At 45.8% G+C, this 21,702-nt stretch overlaps 1 protein-coding gene across 1 annotated transcript in view; it reads left to right on the top strand.

Annotated features, from left to right (window-relative positions):
* AGBL1 (ATP/GTP binding protein like 1) overlaps nt 1-21,702 on the top strand; it is a 1,046,841-nt gene that overhangs the window by 98,402 nt on the left and 926,737 nt on the right. Inside the window, exon 6 of the mRNA XM_030192481.1 lies at nt 8,061-8,098. Coding sequence (XP_030048341.1) covers nt 8,061-8,098 — 38 coding nt within the window. The remainder of the gene's footprint in view (nt 1-8,060; nt 8,099-21,702) is intronic.

Here is a 21,702-nt window from a genome sequence, read left to right as displayed (position 1 = left end):
AAGAGGTACAGCCCCGGGTCCGGATGGGTATACAACAGAATATTATCAGTGTATGTTGCCACAAATTTGTGGCGCCCTGGTTTCCTTCTTTGACACCTCGGTGGGGGAAGGTGGGTTCCCACGGGGCTCCAATGAGGCGTGGATCACACTCATACCGAAGCCGGGGAAGAATTTGGAACGTCCGGAGTCGTACAGACCAATCTCTCTCCTTAATGTGGACTTAAAGATCTTAGCCAGGGTGTTAGCAGAGAGATTGAGCCCGCACATGGCCTCGTTAGTAGGGGAGGGGCAGGTGGGGTTCATCCGGGGTAGGCATTCTTCCATCAATGTTCGCAAAGTTTGCATGGCCATGGCTTATAGTCGACTGGCGGAGGAACCCCTGCTCTTGGTGAGCCTAGACGCCGAAAAGGCGTTTGATAAGGTGCGCTGGGATTACCTGTTTGGGGTCCTAGACTATGTGGGCCTAAGGGGCTGGTTTGCACAGGCGATTGCAGCTTTGTATTTTTGTCCTCGGGCCGCCTTACTAGTTAACGGAACTTGTTCAGCCACGTTCCCGATAGAGAGAGGAACACGACAGGGGTGTCCACTCTCGCCGTTGTTGTTTTTGCTTTATCTGGAACCCTTGTTGCGCACTATCCAAAAAGACCCTGAAATTGCGGGAGTTGAGATGCCCCTGCTTGCGGTAAAAGCCTTGGCATTTGCAGACGATATTCTGTTGACCCTGACACGCCCTCGTCAGTCCTTGCCGTACCTCCTGGATACCATAGGAGAATTCGGTTATTTCTCGGGGTTTACCCTCAATTTGCAGAAGTCGGTAGCATTCCCAGTGCAGAGCTCGATTAGGGAGACTTGGGAGGGAAAGTTCCCTCTTACGTGGGCTGAGGGGCCCTTAAAATATTTCTGAGTGCTAATCCCTGCTGACTTATCTGACTTGTATGAGGTGAATATTGATCCGTTAAGACAACGTACACGGCACACTTTGCAGAGTTGGCACTCGCTTCCGCTATCCCTCTTGGGCAAAATAGCCCTTTATAATATGATATTGGTGCCTAAGTGGACCTATGTGTTACAAATGGTACCTCTGTGTCTGATGCAAAAAGATGATCATTGGGTGACAAGGTTAGTAGCACGATTCATATGGCAGGGTAGGAAATCCCGTATACGGGCGTCCCAGCTCTTTTTGCCGCGTTCTAGGGGGGGGGGCTGGGGCTGTTGAGTGTCCGGCTCCTTTCAATAGCCAGCAACATGCGTCACCTTACAGATTGGTTCCGAGGGTCGTCCCATTTTTCGTGTACCAAAGCAGAGACGGGATTGTTTGCCCCAGCTCATTTTAGCGCCTGGCTACATGCAGCACCAGGGAAGTTGTGTACACCCCGGGTTTATGCTCCGCTTCTTATGCCAGTGAGGAAAACATGGAGGTGGGTTTGTCGGTTTTACGGCTTGTCTGCAGAATCCTCTCCATTACTACCCATACAGGGCAATAGAGACTTTATGCCTGGTTCTATCTCGGCGGACTTTGCTAACTGGGGTACGAAAAACTTGCAGTACTTATACCAGCTATACAAGGAGGATGGCACACTAAAGTCTCAGGTTGAATTGAGGGCAGAATTTGGGGTTAGGGGAGCCAACTTCTTTTCCATGTTCCAATTGCGTCATTATTTAAGGTCCCTGCCGGCCCCCACTATGACAGCACAGGTGTGTGACCAATTAATCACTATCTTGGGGTTGGACGCACAATTACGGGTCCTGCTTAAATATTACCATGCCTCCCTACGGGAACAACTGGGCGAGGTGGAGTATGACAAACTAACTAGTGTTTGGAACAAAGAGCTAGCGACTAGCCTCCAGACGGAAACGGTGAAGGTCTGTCTCTTGGGCATCCAACGACAGGTGGAAAGTGTGACGTTGCAAGAAACACACTATAAATTTTTGATGCGGATGTATATTTCCCCACACAGAGGATATAGGGCGTCTATGGGGATGGAGGATAGGTGTAGGAAGTGTACCCACTCCCCGGCTGACCTGGGACACATGTTCTGGACCTGCTCGCAGATTCTTGACTTCTGGTGTCGGGTTTGCCGGCATGTGTCTGGGCTCTGGGGGGTCGTTTGGAGACCAACTCCATCTCAGTTATTTGAGGTATTTAGGGTGTCCCCGTTTCTGCCCCGGGGCCTAAAATGCTTTTTGAAAAAAACAATCTTGGTTGGAAAGAAGTCGATTCTTCAACAGTGGATAACTACAGATCCGCCTACACTGCAACATTGGCGATCCAACATGATTCACCTCTGCGCATTGGAGCGCAGGGGAGTGGATGACCTGTTGTCGCCACGAGGAGTTCGACTTTGCCAAGTATGGTCTCCATTCTGGGACTCATTGACTGCAGTAGCGCGTAGTAGAATTTTGAACTCTTAAGTGTGAAACGGTGGTAGGGGGGGTTGAGGTTTGGAGGGTGGGTGGGGGGAGGGGGACTATGATAGGAGTTCAATCAATGTATAAACTAGGGTGCTATCACGTTATATAAATGCTTTATCTAGGCAATGGAGGTGGGCCTTTAGCTACGGTGGTTAAATTGTGGAGCGAGATGTGGCTCATGGACATGACAGTCTCAAGAAGAGTCCTAGGCTTCAGCAGATGGAGCTGGTTGAACCTAGTTTTATATTCAACAGCATGAGGGGGTTGGGGAGGGGTAAAGGAAGGGAGGGGAAAAACCAAAATGTATGTATGGTGCGTTGTATTATAGTAATGTGACTTTACATTGATCAGGGGAGTGCTATTGCAGTACCAGTATTATGTCTGTTGACTTTTTGCACCAATAAAAATATTTAAATATAAAAAAGTTCTTAATCTGTTCAATTTTTCTATGCATTGTCAGATTATCTTTTATCACCCTCACTTTAAATTCTTGCAATTGATCCATATCTTTTTTTAAATCTTTCAATTGTGTGGTCAGGTCTTCTTTAACCGTTCCTAAGTTTTTTACCATATCCTCAATTCTCAAAGATAAAGTATTTACCTTGTCTGAGGCATTTTGAAGCGTGGAATCCATCTTGCTCAGCTTCAGCCAGATCCTCTCTAGATTAACCTCCGGGGTTGTTTCGGGTCCTTTAAACCCAAGGACCTCTCTCTCCTGGCTACTTTTCTGTGGCATGGGTCCTCCGTCTGCTGGCTCCTTATTCCCCTTATCGGGTTCTCGGATACCTGCACCCTAAACCGCTTCTGTAGCCGGGCACAGAGGGCCTCTAGAGTCGGGGGGCGGGGATAAAGATGTCTCCAAGCCCATCAGGGGCTCCGCTCCACCGGAGTGGAGAAGAGGAAGCTGCGGGCGACGGTGGAAGCCTCACGGCTCCTTTTCGTTTTGTGTGCGGCATCGAGAAAGAAGAAAAAATGCTTCACTCCCGAGCAGCAGGGAGCGATCTCACCGAACACGCTCACACTTCCGCCATCTTGGTAACACCCCCGTCAGTACCTATTAAAGGATTTTTTAATGAAAGAACTGTGTTCCCTTTTGTTTTTAAAGGACCTTTGTGCTGTTTTTTTTTTTGCTTGCTCTTAGGCTTACCTCATTGCAGCTTCATTTCATGTCCTATGGTTCTATAGCTTCCATATCTTTGAAAAAGATTAGTATGTTCATTAATACTTTGCAATGATAGATGTACTTAAACATCTCTATCATATCTGCTCTGCCTCTGCTTTCTTCTAGGGCAGGGGTGGGCAACCATAGCCCCTGAGGGCTGCAACCCAGTCAGGTTTTCAACATTTCCACAATGGATATGCATGCGATCTCTTTGCATACAACGGAAGCAGTATATGCAAATCAATCTCATACATATTCATTGTGGAAATCTTGAAAATATGTGTAGAGTTGTAGCCCTCGAGCAACGTGGTTGCCTACCCTGCTCTCGGGTATAGATATTGAGGTCAAGTCTGTTCTTATATGTCAGGGGTTCCCAAACTTTTTCGGTTCGCGGCACCCTCCTGGCCACACGGGTCTCTGCGGCACATCTGCACCTCCCGGCCACCTAGGTCTCCACCCCCCCCCCCCATACCAAGTATGTCTCCCTTTCTCTTTCCCTGCAGTCCCCTCCTCTCACACCAGCACACCTTCCCCAAATCCAGCATCGTTCTTACATTCCTTCCTGCAGGTCCAGGATCCCCCCCTACCACATAGCTCTTCATCTCCCTTTCCCTACAGCCTCCTCCTCCTCTCACACCAGCACACATTTTTCCCAAATCCAGTATTGCTCTTACCTTCCTTCCTGCAGGTCCAGGATCCCCCCCTACCACATAGCTCTTCATCTCTCTTTCCCTACAGCCTCCTCCTCCTCTCACACCAGCACACATTTTTCCCAAATCCAGTATTGCTCTTACCTTCCTTCCTGCAGGTCCAGGATCGCTGCCGCTTCCTTCTCCTTCCCCGCCGCCGCTGCAGTGCTTGCAGCTTACATATTCGGGCATCTGTGATTCACGCAGGCACTCCAGTGCCTTTCCAGTCTGCTGCGTCTGGCCCTCTTTGATGCAACTTCCTGTTGTGGGGGCCGGACATGGCAGACGGAAGTCCCCGCGGTGCCTGTGTGAATTGCGGACGCCTAAAAATGTAAGCTGCAAGCACTGCAGTGGCGGCGGGGGAAGGAGAAGGAAGTGGCAGACGCCAGACCTGTGGGAGGGGAAAGTAGGGAGCGATGCGCTGCAGCACCCCTGACAGTTCACTGCGGCACACGGTTTGGGAACCGCTGCCATATGCCATTTGACACAGACCCCATACCATTTTTATTGCCTTCCTCTGAACCACTTCAGGTCTTTTTATATCCCTAGCAAAATACAGCCTCCATAAACAAATGACTTGTACAGGGATATTATCACCTCCTGCCTTCTATTGGTCATGCCTCTCTCTCTGCAGCCTAGCTTCCTTCTGGCATTGGCCACAGGTTTGGACACTATCACCCCAAGGTCCCTCTCCATGTCCTTTTCCCACCTATTGCATACCACTCCTTGGATTTCTGCACCCAAAATGCATCACTCTACATTTCTTAACATTAAAGTTTAACTGCCCATTCTTCTAATTTTTCAGACCATGTCTGGTGTTGTCCATTCCCTCTGGGGTGTCCACTTTGTTGTAGATTTGCAAAAAGGCAAATTTTCCCTTCTAACCCTTCAGAGATATCGCTCATATCGTGTAATATGGACTAGTAGCACTTGACACTGGATTCTGTATGTGGCGCTTTGAGTTGTGTGTGCAAATTTGGACACGTATCCAATTTGTGTGTGCAACTTAGCTGATTAACGAGCCAATCAACACTGATAATTACTCAATGAGCACTGATAAATAGGCAATAACAGACAATTATCGGCATTAATTAGAATTTACACGCGCATTCTATAAAGAGGTGTGTGTAAATTCTAGTGCATGGATACGAAAAGGAGGCATGGCCATGGGAGGGGTATAGGTGGGTTACGGCAGTCCTAAAAATTACGCATGTTGTCATAGAATTAGCGGGAGCCGCAGTTAGGGGCCCTTTTACTAAAAGGTTGCCGTGCGGCAACCCGGAACTACCGCCGGCCCAACGCAGCTGCCGGTGGCAGTTCCGCCTTAAGTGCGCACCATGTCCGGGCTCACTACCCAAAACATAACAGTAGTGTTGCATTGATGTCTAATACCGCTTGTACATTACATGTCATTCTTCTAAATCTATCTACTTCTGTTCTGTATATCTTATATGGAGTTTTACTAATTAACACCACCACAAAGAAGATGTTCTTCTCGCTGTGGAAGCTAAAACGATTAAAAACTTTTTCCCGAGAGAGGTATTTCGTTACCTGATACAGTCCATCGTCTTATGTCACTTGGATTATTGTAACGGAGTTTATGCAGGATGTAAAGAGCAACTAATTAAGAGACTGCAGACAGCCCAAAACACAGCGGCCAGATTAATTTATGGAAAATCTAAATTTGAAAGTGCCAAACCCCTCCGAGAGAAATTACATTGGCTTCCTGTCAAGGATCGAATCACCTTTAAAATCTGCTCCCTAGTTCACAAAATTCTCTATGGTGAAGTCCCTGGCTACATGATTAAACTAATCATCCTGCCACCCAGGAATGCATTAAAACTATCCCGTTCATACCTAAACCTTCATTACCCAAACTGCAACGGGCTTAAGTATAAATCCACATATGCTTCATCCTTCTCCTGCATCAGCTCACAACTATGGAATGTTCTGCCAAAAACTATTAAAACTATCCACAACCATCTCAATTTCAGGAAATCACTTAAGACCATGTTATTTGGAAAGGCTTATCCAAGGGACTTGGTTTGGTTAAGTCACGATATACATAAAAAAATATATTAAAAAAAAAACACAGAGGGGTTCAATGATTGAGATGCTCAACCACCCGTAGAGACTGTAAGTTAAATATGTGGAGGGGCATAATTGAACGAAAACGTCTATCTCCATGGGCGTTTATCTCCGAGAACGGGTCCGTGAAGGGGCGGACCGAACCGTATTTTCGAAAAAAATAGACGTCCATATTTTATTCGACAATTTGTGAGCTGGGCGTTTTTGTTTTTCAGCGATAATGGAAAATGAAAGCGCCCAGCTCAAAAACGAATAAATCCAAGGCATTTGTTCTTGGGAGGGGCCAGGATTCGTAGTGCACTGGTTCCCCTCACATGCCAGGACACCAACCGGGCATCCTAGGGGGCACTTTTACAAAAACAAAAAAAAAGGTAAAAGAGCCCCCAGGTGCATAGCACCCTTCCCTTGTGTGTTGAGCCCCCCAAATCCCCCTCAAAACCCACTGCCCACAAGTCTACACCATTACTATAGCCCTAAGGGGTGAAGGGGGGCACCTACATGTGGGTACAGTGGGTTTGGGGGGGTTGGACGACTAAGCATTAAGCAGCACAATTGTAACAGGTAGGGGGGGATGGACCTGGGTCCACCTGCCTGAAGTCCACTGCACCCCCTAACAACTGCTCCAGGGACCTGCATACTGCTGCCAGGGAGGTGGGTATGACATTTGAGGGTGAAAATAAAAAGTTGGGAAACATCATTTTTTTGTGGTGGGAGGGGGTTAGTGACCACTGGGGGAGTCAGGGGAGGTCATCCCCGATTCCCTCTGGGGGTAATCTGGTCATTTAGGGGACATTTTGGGGCCTTATTCGTGAAAAAACAGGGTCCAGGAAAAGTGCCCTAAATTCTAGCTACAAACGCATACTTTTTTTCCATTATCGGCGAAAGGCACCCATCTCTGTTCGGGTGATAACCATGCCCCAGTCCCGCCTTCACCACGCCTCCGACATGCCCCCGTCAACTTTGTACGCTTCCGCGATGGAGTGCAGTTGAAAACGTCCAAGTTCGGCTTTCGATTATACCGCGTTATTCGTTTTTGTGAGATAAACTTCCATCTCCCGATTTAGGTCGGAACTTGGGCGTTTTTCTCGTTCGATTATAAGCAGGATAGTCTCATACTGGGTGAGTCAATACTCTGAGAACCCTCCAAAATAAATATTATATTACATATATGAGAATTAGTCTCCACAGTATCTAAATTGAATGTAAGTTCAAGCTTCCACCTTTTATTGTATCCACGTCGTGATAGTATCTGGTTCGTATTTTGTTATTATTGCTAGTTACCAGAGTCTTGTTACTTCGGATCATTTTTTGTTGAATTTATCCAAAGGACTCAGCATGTGTCTCCTCTGGTTGATACACATCAATCTATAGACAATTTTGGGCACATCCACCCTTCCCTCCGGTCCCCCGGTTTCCATGCTCCTTCCGTCCCGTCCCCATCTTCCCCATTATTTCTTACGTAGGTTTTCTGTTGTATTAGCTTGATTTTACTGCACTGGCGTCTGCCTCTGCGGTGCGCCGTAAGCCACATTGAGCCTGACGCTGTTGGGAAAATGTGGGGTATAAATGAGATAATAAAATAAATAAAATAATTGCTATTTTAGGCAACATGGACAGTAACTGAAAAATTGAAGAAAACTCAAAAAGACTTTGAAAGGTTTTTAACATTGGCAAAAATAATTAATTAATTTCCCTTTTGTTTCCTTCAGGACAGCTATCCAGGCTCTTGCAGCTCTGCTGAAATCAAGTAAGATTATTTTTTCCTAGAGTTTTTGTCTTTACCATAGTTTGCATGTTATTGTTTGTAAATGTAGCACTTGAGTACAACATAACATTAGAAAGTTAGTATTAAAAGCAGATGGGTCGTTCATATAGTTTTGAAAAAGGAAGGAAGTGGATTGTGCAGTCCAGGAACAGATGACTTCAGTCCTGGAATACGAAATCAGTTAGGTTGTCACAGTATCCACACTGGGTATGCATGAGATGCATTTCTGTGTGCATCCTCTATTGTATATTAATGCATCTTATGAATATTCATTGTGGGTATCCTGAAAACTTGACCAGCTTATGACACTTGAGGACTGGAGTTGCCTATCCATGATATAGGCCAGGGATTCCCAAACTTGTCCTCAGGGAAACTCCAGCCAGTCAGGATTTCATACATTTGCATACCAAGGAGGCAGTCAGCCTTATTTTTGAAAGTGATGGGTGCCCAGATGTCGACCCAAATCGGGAGATAGGCGCCCATCTCGCAAAGGTGCCCAAATCGGTATAATCGAAAGCCGATTTTGGGCATCTTCAACTGCAATCTGTCGCGGAAACGGCCAAAGTTGACGGGGGCGTGTCAGAGGTATGGTGAAGGTGGGACTGGGGCATGTTTATCGGCTGAGGAGAGATGAGCGCCTTCGGCCGATAATCGAAAAAAGAAAGGCGTTTTTAGCGCGAATTTGGGTCATTTTTATTGGACCCTTTTTTTTCATGAACAAGTCCCAAAAGAGTGCCCTAAATGACCACACGACCACCGGAGGGAATCAGGGATGATCACCCCTGACTCCCCCAGTGGTCACTAACCCCCTCCCACCAAAAAAAAAAAACTTTAACAACTTTTTTTCCAGCCTGTATGCCAGCCTCAAATGCCATACCCAGCTCCATCACAGCAGTATGCAGGTCCCTGGAGCAGTTGTTAGTGGATGCAGTGGACTTCAGGCAGGTGGACCCAGGCCCATCCCCCCTACCTGTTACACTTGTGGTGCTTAATGTTGAGCCCTCCAAAACCTACATCTAGGTGCCCCCCTTCAGCCATAAGTGGTACAGTAATGGTGTAGAGTTGTGGGCAGTGGATTTGGGGTGCTCAGCACCCAAGGGAAGGGAGCTATGGACTTGGGAGGTATTTAACTTTTTTTTTTTTACTTTTCACAAGTGCCCCCTAGGGTGCCCGGTTGGTGTCCTGGCATGTGAGGGGGACCAGTGCACTACAAATCCTGGCCCCTCCCAAGACCCAATGCCTTGGATTTGTTCGTTTTTGAGCTGGGCGCCTTCGGCTTCCATTATCGCTGAAAAACGAAACTGCCCAGCTCAAATCTGCACATATCTGATGCATTTGCCGGGCACAAACTGTATTATCAAAAAAAAAGATGGGCGGACATTTTTTTCAAAAATAAGGTCTGTCCCGCCCCTTCACGTACCCGTTCTTGGACATAGACGCCCATGGACATGGGCGTTCGCGTTCAATTATGTCCCTCAGTGTATGCAAAAATATTCTCATGAATATTCATTGTGGGTATCCTGAAAACCTGACCAGCTTATGACACTTGATGACTGGAGTTGCCTATCCATGATGTAGGCCAGGGATTCCCAAACCTGTTCTCGGGGAAACTCCAGCTAGTCAGGTTTTCAGGATATCCGCAATGAACACGCATGAGATAGATTTGCATACCAAGAGGAAGTGTATGGAAATCAATTTCATGAATATTCATTGCGGATATCCTGAAAACCAGACTGGCTGGAATTTCCCCGAGGACAGGTTTGGGAATCACTACTGTAGGCGTTGCTATAGTTGGGTACTATGACAACATTTAGGTTACGTCAGAATATTAGCTTGCTGGGGTGTTGAGTTTATGGTTTTCTCTTTGAGTTTTATTTCTAGATCTCTTTACTTTCTCTCCTAACCAGTGTTACAAATAATCCCTTTTAAAAGTAAGTGGTTAAAGCAGGGGTGGGCAATCTTGGCCCTCGAAGGCCGCAACCCAGACTGGTTTCAGGATTTTACCCAATGAATATGCATGAGATCTATGCCTCCATTGTATGCAAATAGATCTCATATGCATTCATTGGGCAAATCCTGAAAACCCGACTGGGTTGTGGACCTCGAGGACCGAGGTTGCACACCCCGAGTTAAAGATTCTAGTTAGCTGGTTTTAACTGGGCAGTAAATTTGGAAATAATCCTAAAATATAATGGATCCAGTGTATATAAAACATAAGCAGAAATGAGTGACCTTGATTATTTATATGTTGTTTGGAGATTTAAGAATCAAACATATAAATGGCAAGTGACCGACTCACCTGCAAATGCGCAGTAGAGACTTCCCTCTCTGTCCCAGCCCTCGCGTCAAGATGTGATGACGTCAGAGGGCGGAACAGAGATGGAAACGGACGCTGCCATTGCCGCTGGAGCCTGGAGAGGAAGGAAGAACATCACCAGCGCACCAACCTCCAACACCACCCCCTATCCCCGACGTCGTCGCCGCCCCCCTCCGCATCGGGCCCCCTGCAGTGACATGACAGCGCCTCTCACCTCCGTGTGGAAGTGCTGCAGACAGCAGCAGAGCGATCTGCTGCTGCCTGCAGCGCTTTCACACGGAGGTGAGAGGTGCTTTCATGTCAGTGCAGGGGGCCCGGCACGGAGGGGGAGGGAAGAGGGTAGCTGGACGTGGGGGGAGGCCAGGGGGGGGAGATGAGGGATGCTGGACATGGGGAGAGGGAGAGCAGGGCAGAGAGGAGGGTTGCTGGACACGGGGGGGGGGGGAGGGCAGGAGAGAGAGCAGGGTGGGGGGGAGAGAGCAGGGTGGTGGTGGGAGGCCAAGGGAAAGAGGAGGGTTGCTGGACATGGATGATGGAGGGGAGGGCAGGGGAGAGAGGAAGTTTGCTGGACATGGAGGTGAGAATTACAAATCTCGCCCGTTTTAACGGGCTTAACGGCTAGTAATATATAAACAGTAAAGAAAAGACAACCCTCTACCTCTTTAGCAGAAATACACCCTTCATTTTAAACAGAAGCTCTTGCATAATTTGTTTTCTACACATTTTTTCACATTTGGTACCACAGTTTTACAGTAGGGGAGTTGATCTTATCCAGTGTATGTAGTTCAATTCTCTAACAGCTGCTGAGTTACCAGGAGTCAATAAATTGAAAATAATGAATTTTCATTTTTAAGGCTCGATATAATTCGATCCAGCTCAAAAGACAGCAATGGCGATTACTTTATAAAAATGCACAAAAAGCTTGGATCGAGGTTTGTTAACGTTTATTTTAAAAAATACTTACTTTTTCCCCTCACAAAGGTCTCTGAAATCTAGAAGGTATGTTTGATATATGACTTCTATAGGATCCTATGTTGTTTTTCATGTATATAAAAAAATGAAACATATGTTCATGACGTCTTAGATCACTTTTATTTTCATTATCTAGAGCAGGGTTGTCCAGCCTTGATCCTCTAGACTCGCAATCCAGTCAGGTTTTCAGGATTTCCCCAATGAATATGGATGAGATCTATTTTCATGCACTGCTTCCATTGTATCAAATAGATCTCCTGCATATTCATTGGGGAAATCCTGAAAACTGAACCTGGCAAGGGATGAGATTAGACACCCCGATCTAGAGACTTACATTCCAGTGACAAAGGCAGATGGTATAAACTGTGCTTTTTTTTTTTTTTTTGTAAATTCTGGAAAATTGTCTCCATTTTAGACCTTGCTGAAATAAATCATCAATATTTTGATCAACTGCAGTGACTTGACAGCCTCAGCTAGAAGGAAGGAACCCAGTACAGTGTGACACAGTACAACTCAGTCAGTGTACAAACTGTGGCAATTTTACATATTCTTCCAAATAATCTCTCTAAGGAGGACTTTGTGATGTGCAAAAAGAGTGTCTTCCCATTTTGGATTGATAAATGGAAATGGAAGTGATTGCCTGAATAATATTTATTTAGATTTTGCTCACACCTTTTTCAGTAGTAGCTCAAGGTGAGTTACATTCAGGTACTCTGGCTATTTCTCTGTCCCAGGAGGGCTCACAATCTAAGTTTGTACCTGAGGCAATGGAGGGTTAAGTGACTTACCCAAGGTCACAAGGAGCAGCAGTGGGATTTGAACCTGCCACCTCTGGATTGCAAGACTGGTGCTCTAACCACTAGGCCACTCCTCCATCAAACAAAAAGAGACTGAGATCTGCCACAGATCGCAAACAAACAAAGCAGATCAAAAATAGTAAGTTTATTAAACAATTACCTGACGTAGCCATGTTTTGCCTTTAGGCTGAGTTACGGGTAAAAATAAACAGAATATATACATAAAAACTCTCTTGTTACTTGAATAATTATGTAATACAGTACATAAAATATAAATAAACATAAAAACAATAGTTAAAAAGCAAATTACTATGCACAGTTAGGACAGGTATGATCAGTGTGAGTCCATGTGCATTAGAAGAATGAAAAATTTAGGGGTCCTTTTGTGAAGCTGCAGCAAAAAGGGGCCTGCGATAGCATCCGCTCATGTTTTTGATGTGTGCCGAGGCAGCAGGTAAAAGACAGGTCTTTGTTTTTCTCAAGAAATGGCCATGTGGCCTGGTCTTGTACTTCTTCAAAAAGTGAAAAATCAATTCACACGGCCTTTCTGCATCACTAAGGGGCCCTTTACCTAAGCCACGTAAGCATCTACGAGCGCCCAACGCACGCCAGTTTGGAGTTACCACCCGGCTACCACATGGCTCTTGCAGTAATTTCATTTCTAATGTGCATCCAATGCACACGTCCTAAAAATACCTTTTCTTTTCTGGTGCACATCTGCAACGTGGGCCAAGTGGTATTTGACAAGCATAGGTCATTACCGCCCTGTTAACGTGTGAGACTTTTACTGCTAAGTCAATGGCTGGCGGTAAGGTCTCAGACCCAAAATGGACAGGCATACTGAAAAATGGATCTATGCACGCCCAAAACACGCACCTACACTACTGCAGGCCATTTTTCAGTGCACAGTAGTAAAAGGATCCCTCAGGATTTTATAGACCTCAATCATATTCCCCCTCAGCCATCTCTTTCCCAAGTTGAAGAGCCCTAACCTCTTTAGCCTTTCCTCATAAGAGAAGAGTTCCGTCCCCTTTATTTCATGGCAATATATCAAATGTGAGTGTGTCTAGTATCTATTATCAGATACACAAAGCAGAAACACACAGATGTCCTCATTGTATCTTATGCCGCTGAGAATACTGTCTTTGGGACGGGCTGTTTAGCTGAGGTCACGTCTGTTTGGATACTAAAGATCCCATGACATATTTTCTGAAGGGCAGCAATGTTAGTCCTCAGTGTCATGGACAAATTCCAAACATGAGTTGTACAGCCTGACCTGCCAAACTTTCCCTGTATAAACAACTTAATTAGACCGTGAAAAATTGCTGTCTCTTCTTTGTGAAATCTATGGATCCCTTGTTGAGTGCTATACACTATGTTGGCCAAAAGCTTTGTACGAATGCTCTAATAATATTATTAATCATGATAACAATAATAACACTAATTGCAAGTCTCTTATAATTGCCAAGCACACTACATGGTGCCAGTTCATTTTGGTAGCATTTATTGTACATAAAATTCCATGATGGATGCAAAAATTATTCAGCCACCATTCAGAGAACACTGAGTCTGATCTATGTGCCTTCAATTTAGGTTCCTAAAGTTTGGCAAAATTTCAACTAAAATTCGGAGCTCAGGTTTGCACTGAAAATCTGTACAAAGTTTATGCTTCTAAAACTGAGGCATCTGTATTTTAGTCTTGTTCTTCATTTCCCTAAATGGAAACAATTGAGTTAGGCCCCCACCCCTGAATATCACCGCTGAGTGCCTAGCATATGTTCCCCAATCCCGGACTCCCCTGATTTTTAGAAACCTAAATTTTGACACCTGCCAAAAATAGGCAACCAAATTTAGGAATTCAAAGTCAGGCCCTACTACTACTACTACTACTATTTAGCATTTCTAAAGCGCTACAAGGCATACGCAGCGCTGCACAAACATAGAAGAAAGACAGTCCCTGCTTAAAGAGCTTACAATCTAATAGACAAAAAATAAATAAAGTAATCAAATCAATTAATGTGAACGGGAAGGAAGAGAGGAGGGTAGGTGGAGGCGAGTGATTACAAGTGGTTACGAGTCAAAAGCAATGTTAAAGAGGTGGGCTTTCAGTCTAGATTTAAAGGTGGCCAAGGATGGGGCAAGACGTAGGGGCTCAGGAAGTTTATTCCAGGCGTAGGGTGCAGCGAGACAGAAGGCGCGAAGTCTGGAGTTGGCAGTAGTGGAGAAGGGAACAGATAAGAAGGATTTATCCATGGAGCGGAGTGCACGGGAAGGGGTGTAGGGATGGACGAGTGTGGAGAGATACTGGGGAGCAGCAGAGTGAGTACATTTATAGGTTAGTAGAAGACGTTTGAACAGGATGCGAAAACGGATAGGGAGCCAGTGAAGGGTCTTGAGGAGAGGGGTAGTATGAGTAAAGCGACCCTGGCGGAAGATGAGACGGGCAGCAGAGTTTTGAACCGACTGGAGAGGGGAGAGGTGACTAAGTGGGAGGCCAGCAAGAAGCAGATTGCAGTAGTCTAAACGAGAGGTGACAAGGGTGTGGATGAGGGTTTTGGTAGAGTGCTCGGAAAGAAAGGGGCGGATTTTACGGATGTTGTAAAGAAAGAAACAACAGGTCTTGGCAATCTGCTGGATATGAGCAGAGAAGGAGAGAGAAGAGTCAAAGATTACCCCAAGGTTTCGAGCTGAGGAGACAGGGAGAATGAGAGAGCCATCAACAGAAATAGAAAACGGGGGGAGCGGGGAGGTGGGTTTGGGGGGGAAAATGAGAAGCTCGGTTTTGGTCATATTTAATTTCAGGTGGCGTTGAGACATCCAGACAGCAATGTCAGACAAGCACGCTGAAACTTTGGTTTGAATGCAAGGTGAGATATCAGGGTAGAAAGGTAGATTTGGGAGTCATCAGCATAGAGATGGTAGGAAAAGCCATGGGATGAGATTAATGAACCAAGGGAAGAAGTGTAGATAGAAAAGAGGAGGGGACCAAGAACAGAACCCTGAGGTACGCCGACAGGCAGAGGGATAGAAGTAGAAGAGGATCCACCAGAGTGAACACTAAAGGTGCGGAGGGAGAGGTAGGAAGAGAACCAGGAAAGGGCAGAGCCCTGGAATCCAAGTGAGGACAGGGTATCGAGAAGTATGCTGTGATCGACAGTGTCAAAAGCAGCGGAAAGATCGAGAAGAATGAGGATGGAATATTGACCTCTGGATTTAGCCAGTAATAGGTCATTGGAGACTTTAGTAAGCGCAGTTTCGGTTGAGTGGAGAGGGCGAAAACCAGATTGTAGTGGGTCAAGAATAGCATGTGAGGAGAGAAAATCAAGGCAGCGGCGGTGAACAGCACGCTCAAGTAATTTGGAGAGAAAAGGAAGGAGGGAGATGGGTCGGTAATTAGAGGGACAAGTAGGGTCGAGTGAAGGCTTCTTAAGGGTCAGAGAAAGTACCCTTAACCCTTTGAAAACTGACCTCTGAGTAACTCTCTGAACTATCTGTGATTCATCATAAAATTCTTTATTAGCACACAAATTATTAATGTTCAAGCAATAGACAATTTTTCATGTATTTTACTCCTATTCAGACCAGCACTTTGTATGCTTGAGAGATGGTCATTAAGGAGGCAACTTCATATCCAAGCACCACAATTTGCTTCTACTAATAATTTCTCTAGTGCTACTACATGTACATAGTGCTGTACACATTATATGCAGGTACTTTCTCTGACCCTAGAGGGCTCACAATGTACTTTTTGTAACTGGGGTAGTGGAAGGTTAAGCAACTTGCCCAAGGTCAGAAGGAGCTACAGTGGGAATTGAACTCAGGTCACCAGGCTAAAGCCTGCTGCACTAACCATTAGTCTAAACTCTAAAGCAGGGGCGTAGCTAGGTGAGGTCACGGGGGCATGGGCCCCTGCAGATTTAGCCCTGCCCCCCTGCTTTCACCCCCCCCTGCTGCCGACCCTCCCCGTCACATTCGACCCCCCCCCCCCCCGTCGCCGCCGTCAGGCACCTTTACTGGCAGGGGTCCCCAAACCCCGCCAGCCGAAGTCCTCTTCAGCGCTGGTCTCAGAGTCCGGCATGTTGCTGATCTGGATTCTGTTTCTGTAAGTCCTGATGTCCTGCCCCCTCACCTCGGGCTCTGGACCCCCCTCCCGCCGAAGTCTGGCTACGCCCCTGCTCTAAAGTAGACTTAATGTTCACTTAAATGTATTAAAGTGGGGGGGGGGGGGGGAAAGGTCTCGTTTGTCACTGGGATATGCTGCTAAATAGCAACTGCAAAGTATAAATAGATCCCACAGAGCTGAGACTGTGCGTGCATGACAGTAGACTATTTAAGCCATTCTATATTTCTTTAAGTGCACTTAACATTAGGCCACTCCTCCACTCCAGATACCTAGATGCAGTGTGCTGAGTGGAAGTTCTAGATTGGCCTCTAGATATCAAGGTCCCCCTATAGAATGCTATGATAGGTTGGCATCTATGTACCTAGGTTTAGGCATACCCACTTATACCATGTCAATAGCAGATGTAAATATGTGCACCTAAATGTGACACTTTAGCACGTAACTTATAAAAAAATATTGGTCCTGCCCTATAAATGCACCTCTTGCAGTTATATGGTAAGCGAGAGGGCGCATTTAGGTGCATTCACATGTAACTGCTAGTATTTAAGCGTAAACAAATTAATTAGCTAATGAGCCATTAACTTGCAATAAATTGATGCAATAACTTGCAATCATTTATTGCAGTTAATTGGCAGTAATTGGATTTTGCATGCACTTCAAGAAAAATCAACTACATTTTGGCACTAACCCACGGATTCTATATAGCGCGCCTAGTGTTCTACGCTGAAATCCAAGTGGATAACAGCGTGCATAACTTAATTGGCTTTACAAGACAATCAGCATTGTTAAAAGCACTTAACAAGCAATAATGAGTACTAATTGACAATAATTAGAATTTACAAGCATAACTCGCTAAGCGTATTCTGTAATTCACTGCACCTAAATTTTAATGTGCGCAGGCAAAAAGTGGCATGTTATGGGCATGGAAATGGGCATTTCGTGGGTGTTCTAAAATGCGCATGTGCAGTTATAAAATATGGCTCAGTGCGCTTAAATCTATGCACCGGGATTTACGCCATGTTTTTGTTGGTGTAAATGGATGCACATAGTTTTAGGTGCCAGGATATCAACTAAGCATATTGTACATACCGCGCCTAAATCTAGGCACCACTTATAGAATACACGTAGAAGGAAGCCTGTTGCGAGAAGAAGAGGACCTTGGCTTGCGGGGATTGGGGTCCCCCGCCAGCAAAGGTAGGCGATGGTGGGTTGGCGGCGGGAGAGGGGGTCGAGAGGGTCGGCGGGCGGGGGGCAAAGTTGGTGGTGGTGGGGTCAGCAATGGTGGGCGGGCGGGCGGAGGGGTGTCGGCAATGGCGGGGGGGGGGGGAGCTCAGCGGCAGGGGGGCCTAAAATGTGCCCCCTCACCCCGGGCTCTGGACCCCCCTCCCGCCGAAGTCTGGCTATGCCCCTGGTGCTCTGGTTCCTGTATTTAAAATAATTTTCTGTTTTCTACTGTGGGGGGCGTTCCCGGTGGTAATTGGCAGCACACCTACATTGGCGTGTGCTGCATGAGTACTGCGTGACTAGCACGTGAGCCCATACCGCTAGGTCAGTGGCTGGGGAAATGGGCTCAGGCAGTAAATAGCCGTGCACTACCTTTAATTCTAGCACACGGCCATTTACTGCCCCGTTGAAAAATGCCGTTTCCCCCAAGCTCTGGTAAAAAATGGCCCAGGGTGTGCCCAAAACACTACCGTAGGCCACTTTTTACCAAAGGACCCCTAATTTACACACGTCACTGACTTTGTTCTAGAACCGCATCCTTAGCTTTGGGTGCCGTTTATAAAATTCAGGGAATTAATGTGTGTTTTTATCAGCAGACAGCATTCTTGTCAAATGACAGCCCATTCGTACTATCCAGTTCAATGTAGCTTAAATTAATTTTAGCTGTATGCACTAGCATTGTTACTGAACTCCTAAATCCCCTTCCTATTGTAAATCTCTGGCCATCTGTTAACTGATATGCTACTTGCTTCTGTGGCCTCACATGGCACCTTGTACCATATATATTACTCCTTGAGTGAAATACAGTAGTCTTCCCTTAAGTCTCTGTTTCTTCATTTTATAATTGAATTTCCTGTTTTATTTAGGCTTTTGCTGTAATAGAAGATGTCATTGATTGTGCTTTTCTTGAGTTTTGACAAAGATTCATATGACTATTAGGTACAGATAAAATCATTATCTTCAAATATTGCAATCAGAGAAGCAAAAAATATTAATTGTTCTGGCTTAGGCAGGCAAACTGAATAATCAGGACAGAGGGGTCATGCAGTCCTTCCTAGGGCAGGATTTTTCCTAAAGTTACACTTGCTTTAATCACTTGCGGGTCCTTTTACTAAGGTGCGCTGAAAAATGGCCTGTGCTAGTGTACGCACGTGTTTTAGACGCACACAGATCCATTGTTCAGCTCGCCTGTAAAAAAATGCCCTTTTTGGGGGGGGGGGGGGGGTGCAAAAATGGAAGTGCTGTAAAATAAAAATTGGTACGTGTCTATTTTGGGTCTGAGACCTTACCGTCATCCATTCACTTACTACTACTACTACTACTTAACATTTCTAAAGCGCTACCAGGGTTACGCAGCGCTGTACAATTTTAACACAGAAGGACAATCCCTGCTCAAAGAGCTTACAATCTAATGGACAAATGTAGAGTCAGTCAAGTAGGGGTAGTCAATTTGGGGCATTCTCGATTACATGAAAGGTATAAAGGTTAGGTGCCGAAAGCAATATTGAAGAGGTGGGCTTTGAGCAATGATTTGAAGATGGGTAGGGAGGTGGCTTGGCGTAGGGGTTCAGGAAGTTTATTCCATGCGTAAGGTGATGCGAGGCAGAATGGGCGGAGCCTGGAATTGGCGGTGGTGGAGAAGGGTGTTGAGAGGAGGGATTTGTCCTGTGAGCAGTAAAGTTTCATGCATTTTTGTCGGTAGTCATCAATGCGCGTACATAAGTACATAAGTATTGCCACACTGGGATAGACAAAAGGTCCATCAAGCCCAGCATCCTGTTTCCAACAGTGGCCGATCCAGGTCACAAATACTTGTCAAGATCCCCCCAAAACGTTCAATACATTTTGTGCTGCTTATCCCAGAAATAAGCAGTGGAGTCTCCCCAAGTACACTGCCAATTACTGCCTGGTTAGTGCCACGCATTTGAAAATAAAAAAAATATTTTCGGACAGGCGTAAAAAATGGAATGACTTCCTGGGCCACACGGTAGCTGGGCGGTAGTTCCAAATTGATGTGTGTTATGCGCATGTGGGTGCCAACGCGGCTTAGTAAAAGGACCCATCGATCTCTGACATCTAACATTGTATTAGAGAATTCTCCTTGGGCTCTTGTCCTTGTGAAGTTGGATGCTTTTAGATAAGGCTTACAGCCCTGGAAGAATTGTCATGGGTTTCTGTTGAAAGAACATGACCTTAGACTTAAAAAAGATCTGGTTTTTTTTAATTTATTTGTTCTTATATCTGTTACACTCTGTTACACTCCTCCAGGTGTACACCCTGCTTGCGCAGGGTATGGGCATTCGAGGATGTGGCGGCCATCTTGGATTTGGGCAACTCCAGGATAGGGCAGCCATCTTGGAGATGGGCGTCTTAGGTTGTGACAGCCATCTTGGAGTTGGGCGGCTTCAGGAATGAAGCCCATATTTGGGCGTAGGACATCTCCTCTGATGGAGGCAGCCATCTTGGAACAGCTGCACATGTTTGAGCCTAATTCCTGCACTATTTAAAGCCCTGCCTCCAGTCCTTCCATGCTTCGGCTTCTATTGCTGTAGAGGTCGCGGTCCTCGTCTGTGTTCTACTGCCGGTTAGCTTATGATCCTGTGTTCCTGTGTTTTGACCCTTGGATTGTTTTCTGACTACTCTGTTGTATTGCTGCCTGACCAGACTTTGGACTGACTCCTGACTACTCTGCTGTGTTGCTGCCTCCCTGGTTCCTAGACTGTGTCAGCTTTCCCGCCTGTCTGGTTGGTGGCCGTTCACCCCACTGGTTCCGGAAGTCCTGGTGGCCTCCTGCACCTGGGGGCTCAACTCCCGGGGAATGGCGGTCGTTTCCCAGGTGAAGCTAGGGGTTGTCTGGATGCCTGACCGAGCACGGTGCTGCTCAGCTGGGGCACAAGGGCTCACTTTCCCAGACGTGACAATATCCCACAATTATCCAAAACCAAGTTTCGGTTCAGTGTGGCTTACAATTAGCAGTTGAGAGAAATTACAATGGGGAAGTTACAGTATTGTAATTTATTTTATTTATGTATTTATTTGTTACATTTGTATCCCACATTTTCCCACCTATTTGCAGGCTCAATGTTGCTTACATAGTATCGTAAAGGCATTCACCAATTCCGGTATGAACAAATACAAAGTGATATTGTGGTAGTTCCCACCCGTAACCTCCGCTCCCAGGACAAATCACTCCTATCTGTACCCTTCTCCACCACCGCTAACTCCAGACTCCGCCCCTTCTGCCTCGCATCACCCTATGCCTGGAACAGCCTTCCCAAGCCCATATACCATGCGCCCTCCCTGCCTGTTTTCAAGTCCTTACTCAAAGCCCATCTCTTCTCCCTTGCTTTTGGCGCCTAACCACCTTCCCCATTCATGATACCTACACTGACTACATAGTTTGTAACCTTTAGATTGTAAGCTCTCTTGAGCAGGGACTGTCCTTCCCCATGTTTAAACTTGTACAGCGCTGCATAACCCTGGCAGCGCTATAGAAATGCTAAGTAGTAGTAGTAGTAGTAGTAGTAGTAGAATAAGGTTCATGTGTGACAGACTCCTTAGGGAATCGTAGGGAGGAAGAGTTATTTTATGTCCATTACGAGCTTTGGTTTCATTGTGTTGCAGGGTTCAGGCATTTAAGTTGGGTCGGTAGGGTATGCCTTTTTGAACAGGTTAGTTTTTAGTGATTTCCGAAAGTTTAGGTGGTCATACGTTGCTTTCACGGCTGTTGGTAATGCGTTCCATAGTTGTGCGTTTATGTAGGAAAAGCTGGATGCGTAAGTTGATTTGTATTTAAGTCCTTTGCAGCTTGGGTAATGGAGATTTAGGTACGTTGCAGTCAGTATGGAACATGACATTACGACACGTTGAACCTGAGTGCTAATTATTCCAATTATATTATCTACATTATTTGCTGTATTTAAATAGTAAATAAACCACTGTAAATCTACTGGATATTGTAGCACCCTGTGCAGTACTGTCTTCTTGACTTAATTAAAGCAAATGACACCAAGTTAGGAAATCCCCGTCCTTGTACTTTTCCCATAGCATATAGTGATATTGATTACACAGATCAGTGGTATTAAAATAAAATAGACATTTGACTTAATGCAGGCTTTGCTGTCACTGAAATTCTCAGCAGTAAAACCTTCTG

The sequence above is a fragment of the Microcaecilia unicolor genome, chromosome 1 (assembly GCF_901765095.1).
Source record: "Microcaecilia unicolor chromosome 1, aMicUni1.1, whole genome shotgun sequence".
Classification (NCBI taxonomy): Eukaryota; Metazoa; Chordata; class Amphibia; order Gymnophiona; family Siphonopidae; genus Microcaecilia; species Microcaecilia unicolor.
The sequence above is the reverse complement of the archived record's forward strand: the minus strand, read 5'-3'. Positions and strand labels throughout refer to the sequence as shown.